General features: G+C 42.3%; 1 protein-coding gene across 1 annotated transcript; it reads right to left on the reverse strand.

The window, feature by feature from the left end:
* Positions 1-1,964: 1,964 nt before the first annotated feature.
* LOC106593136 (uncharacterized) lies at positions 1,965-7,183 on the reverse strand. The gene is made up of 3 exons (XM_045702153.2): positions 7,049-7,183; positions 6,715-6,936; positions 1,965-6,615 (listed from the first exon to the last, which is right to left on the reverse strand). The coding sequence occupies exon 3, from the start codon at positions 4,638-4,640 to the stop codon at positions 3,087-3,089; it is 1,554 nt and encodes a 517-aa protein (XP_045558109.1). The 5' UTR covers positions 4,641-6,615; positions 6,715-6,936; positions 7,049-7,183; the 3' UTR covers positions 1,965-3,086.
* Between the last annotated feature and the right edge of the window lie 4,178 nt (positions 7,184-11,361).

Consider the following 11,361-nt stretch of genomic DNA (forward strand, 5'->3'; position numbering starts at 1 on the left):
ATCCAAGATGACCTTCCGTTCTTTAGCTGTAGCCCCAACTAGGCTTCTCAAGAGGGGCAGGTTTCTTTTTAAACGCAGAGACATAGCGGTTACTTTTTAGGAATGTACACCGCCGGCCACTCCCACGGGAACAGGCCTGTTCGGAGCCTCAGGTGTTCTGGAGTATTTGCTTTTAAATCCACGAATTCGTCCCACCTACGTAACAGCCAGTTGAATCCTGTGGCGCGATTTTCAAAACCTTTGAAATGCTATTACTTCAATTTCTCAAACATATGACTATTTTACAGCTATTTAAAGACAAGACTCTCGTTAATCTAACCACACTGTCCGATTTCAAAAAGGCTTTACAACGAAAGCAAAACATTAGATTATGTCAGCAGAGTACCAAGCCAGAAATAATCAGACACCCATTTTTCAAGCTAGCATATAATGTCACAAAAACCCAGAAGACAGCTAAATGCAGCACTAACCTTTGATGATCTTCATCAGATGACAACCCTAGGACATTATGTTATACAATACATGCATGTTTTGTTCAATCAAGTTCATATTTATATCAAAAACCAGCTTTTTACATTAGCATGTGACGTTCAGAACTAGCATACCCCCCGCAAACTTCCGGCGAATTCACTAACAATTTATTAAATTACTCACGATAAACGTTCACAAAAAGCATAACAATTATTTTAAGAATTATAGATACAGAACTCCTCTATGCACTCGATATGCCCGATTTTAAAATAGCTTTTTGGTGAAAGCACATTTTGCAATATTCTAAGTACATAGCCCAGGCATCACGGGCTAGCTATTTAGACACCCGGCAAGTTTAGCACTCACCAATATCAGGTTTACTATTATAAAAGTTTGATTGCCTTTTGTTGTCTTCGTCAGAATGCACTCCCAGGACTGCTACTTCAATAACAAATGTTGGTTTGGTCCAAAATAATCCATCGTTATATCCGAATAGCGGCGTTTTGTTCGTGCGTCCCAGACACTATCTGAAATGGTAAATCAGGGTCGTGCGCATGGCGCAATTCGTGACAAAAAAAATCTAAATATTCCATTACCGTACTTCGAAGCATGTCAACCGCTGTTTAAAATCCATTTTTATGCCATTTTTCTCGTAAAAAAGCGATAATATTCCGACCGGGAATGTCCATTTAGCTAAACAGAGGAAAGTAAACAAAGCTTTCGGTCGACGCGAGCCTGAGTCTCACAGTACTGTAACCAGCCACTACCCAAACGCGCTACTTTATTTCAGCAAGAGCCTGCAAAGCCACGATTCAGCTTTTTACCGCCTTCTGAGACCCTATGGCAGCCGTAGGAAGTGTCACGGGACAGCTAAGATCCTCACTCTTCAATAAACAGAGACAAGAAGAACGACACCTTGTCAGACAGGCCACTTCCTGCATGAAACCTTCTCAGTTTTTTGCCTGCCAAATGAGTTCTGTTATACTCACAGACACCATTCAAACAGTTTTAGAAACTTTAGGGTGTTTTCTATCCATATGTAATAAGTATATGCATATTCTAGTTACTGGGTAGGAGTGGTAACCAGATTAAAATCGGGTACGTTTTTTATCCGGCGGTGTAAATACTGCCCCCTAGCCTTAACAGGTTAAATAAAGAAAATGGCTCTTTGGTAGCGTCCTCATAGCTATCCATAAAGTAGGATTTCCTTCCCGGGTACATCTGCTGAGCTAGAGTGTTAATTTGTAGTTTGTCTCTAGGGTTTTTGAACAAAACCATGTAATTGGCGTTCAAACTGATGGTACGGCTGTTTTTACCTTGGTGAAACACATTTTGCACCAAGTAAAGCACAGACAGGTTTCTATGATGAGTATATTGGGTAAATGCTCGAGCAATTTCAGAATGTTCGCTACCTGCAAATAGCATATTGTCCAAAACCAGCAGATTGTTTTTATGTGGAGGTAAAAGTTCATCATCAGACAGGGATTCAGGTATTCCTTCAACAAACTTGATTTTTATTTTCTTCAACAATTCATCATACAAAGGTTGATAACATGAATAACACCACACAATATTGTCAGGCTTCTGAGATAACACATGTTCAGAATTCTCTAAAATACTTTTTACAAAACAAGTTTTACCACTGTTGGAGGGGCCTGCGATTAAGGCCGAAAATGGCAGTTGCAACCGGGGGTCAAAACCTTCTACAGCCGCCATTATATCTTAAGCTTTAAGACACACTGGGGCTTGTAGCATAAGTCAGTAGCCAAAGGGCAGTGTGGTCCCGTTAGGTAAAAGCATTCTCTTGTCATAGACTACCCTGAATCTTTTAGTAAGTGGGGCATTCCTGAGATGGAAGCCCTTTTTATCCCTAACAATTTTTTTGTAGGAGCTCAAAATCTCCAAGTCACTATTCCGATCGTTTATGAACCCCTCGACCAAGCGTGTGATTGATTCCAAGTTTACACGCGAGGCATTTTCGTAGTTTTGAGTCACACCTTTGGCTTTCAACACCACGTGATTGTCTTTAGTCCTAAAAGCATAGCTTTTGGGCCCACAGGAGGACCATTCTGTGATATGGTCGCCATCTTTGAGTTCACTCGTTAAACCACCCAGATAGTTGCTAAGTGGGGGGCTCCAGTCACCCTGTTTGCTTACATAGACCACAGAGTCTGTGTCGTGGTAAAGAACCCTCCTCTGAAGCTGCTCCATGAGGGCGTACAATTCAAGTCGGCCATAGGCCGTGGTAAATGCTGCAAGAAACACATTTACATTACCTGGGGGTAGAACCCACTTTGTGTTACGTCTCCATTGCACCAGGGCAATGTCTTGACTCAAGAATGAAAAATGTGAAATTTCGTATTGGTCCGAAAAAACAAATTCCAAAAATTCTTCGGGTCTTTAATGATCGTCGTTGTTAGCATATTGCATCTCTGCGAAAGCTTCCCCCAAAGCGAGTTTAAGTACAATTTCGACACATTTCGTTTGGTCTTGTTGACCTCTATTCTGTCAGGGTCAAGAAGAATGCCTTCTCTGTCGTGATAGTCTCGAATGTACTTGTCTTTGCTCTCTTGATCTGTGACCGATGAAGGATAGCCTGAAGCCATCTGCTTGCATTACAAGAAGGTCTTGATGTACTCTTTAAAAAGAGTGTCTGATTTCCTGGAAAAGTTCCACACTTCAAAGATTTTGGCCACACGATACCCCTTCTCTAGAGCCTTTGTGAATTCAGATGTAACCCAGACAGCTGTAAGGGCTCTTTCCTGATCTGAGTGATCACAAGGCTTTTCCTGGTTGTTGTTTTCACTGCAGGTGCGACATAGGGGAAAGAAAAGTTTTCCTTGAGGTCCCTTGTAAGGCAACACTGGTATAAACAAACCCCTAGGTGGGTAGACCGTTGCTTTAATCAGACCAAAATAGTTTTGGGGTAAGTCAAAGTCGCGGTGAATAATTTCAGGATGCCCCATAGGATAGCATGAGGAACTCATTACATGAGGATAAAGAGATGTAAAATCTACATAACCTATTGTCTCGTCTGGTTGCGCTACATACCGCAAGGTCAAAGCATTGGTACGGCCTCCATACAGGGCCTGTCGTGGCTCCAAGGGTTCTGGTGGGTCAAAGCTGGAAAGGAAAGCTCGAACATGAGGATCAGACTTTTTGAGTGCGGTCCACTCATGCTCCCACATAACATTCACTTTCAAACCATAAGTAGCCTGTAAAGATTCACATTTGTCTTGAAACTCTAGGTACATTTCACCAAAAGTCTTTTGGGTTAGGACACACAGGGCCTGTGGCTCAAAGCAAGATTTACACCCGTGGAAGAAACAACCGTTGTACTCAAACACAGTCTCAACACCGTCAATCTGTGTGTATCCATCTACATGATAAGGCCCAAACGCCTTCTCACCCCTATTCAAAGCATGTTGAATAAAAATGTCTTTATCCTGGGCCAAGTACTCCAACCACTGAATGGAGCCACTAGAGTATGACTTAAATTGGCGTCGGTAGTTGTCAGGCGAGGGGATAGCTATAGATGCTAGAGGTAGAAAGTGTGTACGATAGGTTTTCATGCATGCCGATGCAATAGTTGTACAACTCCAGGGGTCAATGCCTGCATCTTTGATGACCTCTGCTCTGAATCTGAGGCACCCCTCGCGAAGGATAACCACGTCGTTGTCACAGTATGACTCCATCTCTTTGTGGAAATCAAAAGTGCTGTGACATACTGTCTCGTACCATGTCATGAATCTCTCTCGCTCTTTGGGAGACATTTGATCACAACCGTACATTTCAGGTCTCGGATAAGATCCTATATAGTGTAAATTCTCCTCAGATGTAAAAAAATGGGGAAACCAACCTTTCACAGAGTTCTCAAAACCCAAGGCCTCAGGCATTTGAGACAATCTCATGGGTAAGAAGCTTAAACTGTCAATGTATCTCTGGTTGAAAGCGGGGTCTACAAAACACAAGATTTTCCTACCTTGAGCTATGACACTGGGTGCAACGCCTTGCTGTATCAGAGGGTTCAAAAGAAGGTACGAATCATATGCTCTAGAATTGTGCGCTATAAACGTAAAATTTCTGTACTGGGGTTTTCTGAAGTGTTTTAGAAAGAGGAGTGCACAATTGGGTCCCTCAGCTGACCACTTATCCCCCTTGAAAGTCATGGTAGATACAAAAATAGGCAAATGAACCCCTGATTGTTGATTAGTCTCAAAATCATAAAAAACGTATTTCTCTGAATGTTCATCTTCAGCCAAGGATTGAATATAACACTCGTGGGGAACATCTTGAACAACTTCAGAGTCTCTGCTTTTCAAAGGCCCTTTACAGATTGGGCAATGAATGATTCCACACACATGAGGTTTAGGGCTGTCTATTTTAAGGTTGTAATTGCATTGACATTTTGGACATTTCCTGTTAATAGCACAACTGCTTACAGATTTACAGGCCTTGGGGTGCCATGTTTCAATTTTATGTTTTTTGTTAACAGTAGGCCGAACGGCATGTCCTGTGACAATCGGCACAGGGTGTCAGGTTTAAGGGCTGCATCGGACATTTTTCATCCAGACATACGGAACAGTTATAACGGCACGAGTGGCCACCCTTTCGGGTGTAGCCGGTATGACAGGCTGGACACACATATGGTGCGCCTAAAAACGCTCCGATGTTGGTAACTGCATAGTAATGGTCGTTTTGCACATAAAACTACAGGATCTGAGGATGAGGTTGGGGGTTGTTTTGGAATTTCAAGAGAGAAGCATTAGCTCTACTGTGGTACAAAACCACAATCTTGATGTTCAGAAAGTTTTCAAATTTGACTATGTCAGAGAATGCGACAGCATCCTGTGTACCCAGACCGACAGCATTTTGAAGCTCTCTAGCCTTTTGCAACGCCTCTAGATCCGTACATCCTGGGTTTAGTAAATGTGCTAGGCCTATTGCAAAGCATAGCTTATTACCGTGATTGTGAACGTTTATGAGGCATGCCCTTTTATTGTTTATGATTTCTGATTGCATTAGGCTATCGAGCTTCCTTCTCTGCCCCCCACCACCCAGGGGTTGCCGTATTATTTGCACAACAAGCTCCAGCGACCTATCGGCTATGATGGATAAATTTGATTGAACAAGTCGTTCCAGCAGGGCTATAAATTGTTCAAGATCTGCTTCACCATTGGGTAAAATAAGAGATACAGTGTTTTGCATGCTATCTCCACAAATTTCCAACTGTAAGACATCACGAGGTTCGCCATAATCATCACGTAAAAAACAGCATAATCGAGATTTTGATTCACCCATGTGAAATTGAAAAACTGTTTAATCTCTGTATTGCTGAATTTATTTCTGTACACAACCCTGACACTTCTATCAAGACCATCTCCCTCCTGATTTATTAGACAATTTTCCAATTCCTCAAAAACATCATATTCCGTTTCAGACTCTTCTGAAAGGGGCATTAATAGCGGGCTGCTTGGAGGGTCTGGTGTAGAAGATCTCAGGCTCTCGTTCATCTGGTTTATTAAAAACACTAGGGCTGGCGGGATTTGAGATAATTGGTTTTCATATGTTGTTCCTGACTCGTTCATATGTTTAATTATTTCAATTAGGTCGGCGGGAATTTGGGAAAATAGATTTTCGTCTATCGGAATTATGTCTGATACCCCACCCTCGTTCATCCGTTCAATTAAAGCTAGTAGATCAGGGGGTATTTTCGCCAAAAGGCTTTCAACTGTCTCAATTATAGGCACGTCCATTTCGGTAACTGGTTTTAGCGCCGGTATTTGCGTTTTAACAACCGGGGCATTGTTCTATGCCAGAAGGATAGATCCTGACTGTATTGCCGCTCGAGTAAATCAACCATTCGTTGGTGTAGCAAGACATTTCTGGATTTTAGAGCCTTTGAAAAGGTCTTGATAAACTCCGCTTGGTCTATTTCAGGTTTGGGTGTTTCTACATAAGAATTGGAGGAATCAAGAAGATTGGCTGCGTTACAGAATAGCCAGTCGTCTACCTGTGAAATGTCATTTAAAACGTTGAAATCATCAGTTTTCCTTGTTTTATTGTGAATGTCAGGCGCTCTGAAATCCTCCGCGGGTTCTCGGTGTGTATGGTCTTCTGTGCCGTTATACGCCGGGGAGGAGTCTGTAAAAACATTATTTGTCATTGTTTTAGCATTTTCAATCATAAAAATTTATAAATTATAATAAACTCTGTATTACTAATAACATAAGGGCTTCATACCATGTCCGTGTAGGGCCGTTTCTTGAAGAAGTAACTTTTTGGGCCTGGGAGATTCTTCGCAATGCACTTGCGCCGATGTTGTGCCCTGTTTGGGGCGGAAATATGTCGCTTGGTTCCTGGGTGGTGTTAGGGTAAACCCGTTCGAACAGAAAGGCAGAATAGCATCGATGTCCTCGTTCAGAGTACACAAAGCACCCGTGATCCTTCTTTTCGGTCTGTCCGCTGTAAACACAAAAAATAGCTTTTAATATAGGGGTCACACTTTTTGTTTTTAATGTATACATTTTCTTAGGGATTTTATTTTATTATAATTTTTTTTTACTATTGAACTTACGTCTACAATAGTGTGACGGAGACTGGCTGCTTTCGGCGCTGCACACAGTTTGATTCTGAGAATCCCTCTCTGACAAATTCGGTTCCAAATCATCTAGCCCACGGAGCATCTGCGTAAAGGATTGCGAGCCTACAGACGTTAGATAATATTAACATATATACGAAATATACACATTTTTTAAATATGAGAATACGGGCATTTGACATATTACCTTAAAATCATTGTCCATCAGTTTTAGAATAGTGATATCACATTTTTAATATCCATACAATTCCCTGAAAATACCTCTCCAAATCTAATATATTATTTTCACTAACTCACCTTCAGAAAGCTCCATTAGGACCGATTCCAAGATTATCTGTTGGCCTGATAACTCTTCTGTCTGTTGGCCCGGAGTCTTTTCGAGGTGCTCTATAGGATGTCTTACCGTCTGGCTTCACTATCCTGCAATGAGTTTACAGAGCGGGGGTGCCGTTTTTTCGGGCGTCATCCTGTATGCAAAAAAAAAGGGCCATATAAAGTACTCGAATGTCTAGAGACCCAAAACCACAGGCGGGTGTCTCGACATATTCGAGACACCCGCGAGACACCCGCGTTGGGGTGTCCGTTGTAAATTTATATCCCGGGGGTGGGGGACCGTTAGTATATGCGCTGATTAGAAAATAACATATGTTTTAAACATTAGGAGTTCGTCTAGACCTGATGTCTTATGCCTGGGCTTTTTCACTTTTTTAGCCCCCACATGTTTGAAGGTGAGATAAATACGTATTTGAAAGGGCTTGGGGGGTAATAAAATGGAAAGTGCCCAGACCAATTGAAGAGAAGCCGGCAATCCTAAACAAATTTACACACCCCTTTTCTGGTTTCAAAAGCACCCCCATGCAGAGACACACACACACACAATTACCCACCCTCACATGCACACACCCCCCTGCGCACGTGCCAGTCCTAAACAAACGTACACACACTTTTTCTGGTTTCAAAAGCCCCCCATGCAGAGACACACACCGCCCTTTTTTTGTTTTGAAACACACACACACAATTACCCTCCCTCGCACGCACACGTCTTTCCGGAATTCCTTTTTTCTCAAGCGCTGCCTGGGGATGGCTCGAAAATGCATAGCCCCTAACTTTAAAGGTGAGATACAGCTTTAAAACCATTTTATTTCATTCATAATATTTAGTACAGACCTTTTTAAAAACAGCTTGTGCAATATTGTAACACGCATTCATGTTTTTTATGTATAAACAACGTTTGAAGAAATGACAGATTCCCGTTCGTTATGGGGTAGCTTTAAAACCATTTATTTCATTCATAATATTTAGTACAGACCTTTGCATAATTAATACAATACATTTTTACTGTTCCTTTCTTACGGATAACGGGCCCGGCTATAGGGTTGTCACTGAACCCCAACCGCCGTCTGTGTCCATCTCCCCAGCGTCAAGACTCGGTAAGTTTTCACCCCAGGGATAGATCCTACGTCTGGCCTGTAGACTCTCGCCCGGGTGTCTTAAGGATAGAAGCGGCCATCGACGTAATTGTTCACGATTTTTTAAAAGATTGTCCAGCTTATTCATCAGGGTTATGAATATAGGGTAATCCCTCCATTTAAAGCTAAACACAGGCATAAAAAAATTCACATCCTTGCAGGCTTTCGATAATACATATGAATTTACAGACTTGGTAGCATTTGCACTATCAAATTGTTCACATGCTAAAATTGTCACTTTGGAGTCGGGGCTATAAGCCATTGAAGAGATCCTGATGGCTTGTAAATCATAGTGACCCTCCACCCTCTCTTCCATAGCATAACCTGGCACGGCTGTACCACTCAGGGCCTGTTCAATTTGACAGAGCGCTAGCCGTATCTTTTAAGCCATTCCTCTTGCAGGAACTGCTGACACACTCCAGCCACATGAGGTCTAGCATTGTCTTGCATTAGGAGGAACCCAGGGCCAACCGCACCATCATATGGTCTCACAAGGGGTCTGAGGATCTCATCTCGGTACCTAATGGCAGTCAGGCTACCTCTGGCGAGCACATGGAGGGCTGTGCGGCCCCCCAAAGAAATGCCACCCCACACCATGACTGACCCACCGCCAAACCTGTCATGCTGGAGGATGTTGCAGGCAGCAGAACGTTCTCCACGGCGTCTCCAGACTCTGTCACGTCTGTCACATGTGCTCAGTGTGAACCTGCTTTCGTCTGTGAAGAGCACAGGGCGCCAGTGGCGAATTTGCCAATCTTGGTGTTCTCTGACAATTGCCAAACGTCCTGCACGGTGTTGGGCTGTAAGCACAACCCCCACCTGTGGACGTCGGGCCCTCATACCACCCTCATGGAGTCTGTTTCTGACCGTTTAAGCAGACACATGCACATTTGTGGCCTGCTGGAGGTCATTTTGCAGGGCTCTGGCAGTGCTCCTCCTGCTCCTCCTTGCACAAAGGCGGAGGTAGCGGTCCTGCTGCTGGGTTGTTGCCCTCTTACGGCCTCCTCCACGTCTCCTGATGTACTGGCCTGTCTCCTGGTAGCGCCTCCATGCTCTGGACACTACGCTGACAGACACAGCTAACCTTCTTGCCACAGCTCGCATTGATGTGCCATCCTGGATTAGCTGCACTACCTGAGCCACTTGTGTGGGTTGTAGACTCCGTCTCATTCTACCACTAGAGTGAAAGCACCGCCAGCATTCAAAAGTGACCAAAACATCAGCCAGGAAGCATAGGAACTGAGAAGATGTCTGTGGTCTCCACCAGCAGAACCACTCCTTTATTGGGGGTGTCTTGCTTATTGCCTATAATTTCCACCTGTTGTCTATTCCATTTGCACAACAGCATGTGAAATTTATTGTCAATCAGTGTTGCTTCCTAAGTGGACAGTTTGATTTCACAAAAGTGTGATTGACTTGGAGTTACATTGTGTTGTTTAAGTGTTCCCTTTATTTTTTTGAGCAGTATATTTTGGAACACATCCATGCTGCATGTACATGTTACATTTTGTTGAAAGCCAATTTTGGCAATACATCCAGCGTATGACACTAACTAAACAAGCCAGTGAGACAGAATAGAGGCAGGGCATGGAATCTTTCTGTTGGAACAGTTACAGTGTTGCCGTTTTGTGTGATTAACAGTCTAACCAATTAAATTGCGAGCATCTTTTGGCAGCACTTTTGGACATAAATTTAGTCCAATTCAGTAGCATTAACTTTGTGCACCAACATATTGCCTTCCAATCTTTTAATTGTATCATATGTAAATGTGTTAAGGGTAATTACATATTTGAATATTCAACTCAATCTAAGTCAAAGCAATGAATCCATTAAACCTGCGAGAAGGGGTTGTAACATTAATCAGGTATGATGTTTCAAGTGTCAATGTTCATACGGCACGTGCACTGGATAAAACAGGTGTGAATCAGTACAGTGAAATTCTTACCTTGAGAGCTCTTTCCAACAATGCAGTGATAATACTACTAATAATATAGATAGTAATAGAAAACAGAATAAAATACACACATGAACTATGTTGAGAGTTAAAGAAACACGGGAATGCAAGTATATACAGGTCATTGCCAGTACCTCATTCAATGTGCAGTGGTCCTGGAGTGGTTAAAGTAGGTTTAAAAAAAAGGACTGGTCTTACTGGATTTTAAAAAAAAGACTGGTAGTAGGAAGATATGTGACCCACCACCTGGATTCGGTCCTTTGTAGCAAAATTTGAAATGTTGTTTTTTACATTGGATAAAAGTAGACTCGGAGCTAGAAAATGCTTTATCATACACAGCAGTTGAGGAACAATGGGAAAGTAATTCTGCTTTGAAAGTTGCTAACCTTGTAAACCCACTTGAGAAAATGGCCCGTGAATGGTTTGTTCACCTACTGGAGAGCTCTTCTTTGTCTACACACATTCAGCATTGTTCACACCCTCTTAAACCTTAACCCCACCCATATCTTTAAGGATTCACGTGAGGCCATGCACTAAACATAGAGAATATGGTAGTGTAGTAAACAACCAAAGATTTCAAGACTAAAAGTGGTGAATGTAGTAGCAAAAAGTAGTAGTAAAAATACACTTTATCTAGACCTAAGGCTTTATCCTAATCTGACTTTAGTGCAGGTCACGTTGTTCTTCACATTACTGTCTTTGGTAAACACACTATATCAGATATAATCAAAGTTTATTTGTCACATGCACAGGATACAGAATGTGTAAATCGTACAGTAAAATGGTTACTTGCACAATAGAGCATTTTGTTTAGACATGTAGCTAGCCAGCTAACCATAATCCTAACCCATACTACAATGCACCAT

The sequence above is a fragment of the Salmo salar genome, chromosome 19 (genome assembly GCF_965601325.2).
Source record: "Salmo salar chromosome 19, fSalSal1, whole genome shotgun sequence".
In the NCBI taxonomy this organism is placed as follows: domain Eukaryota; kingdom Metazoa; phylum Chordata; class Actinopteri; order Salmoniformes; family Salmonidae; genus Salmo; species Salmo salar.

Coding starts and splice junctions, on each gene's coding strand:
- LOC106593136 (XM_045702153.2), bottom strand. CDS start 4,640: ATGACTTTCAAGGGGGATAAGTGGTCAGCTGAGGGACCCAATTGTGCA.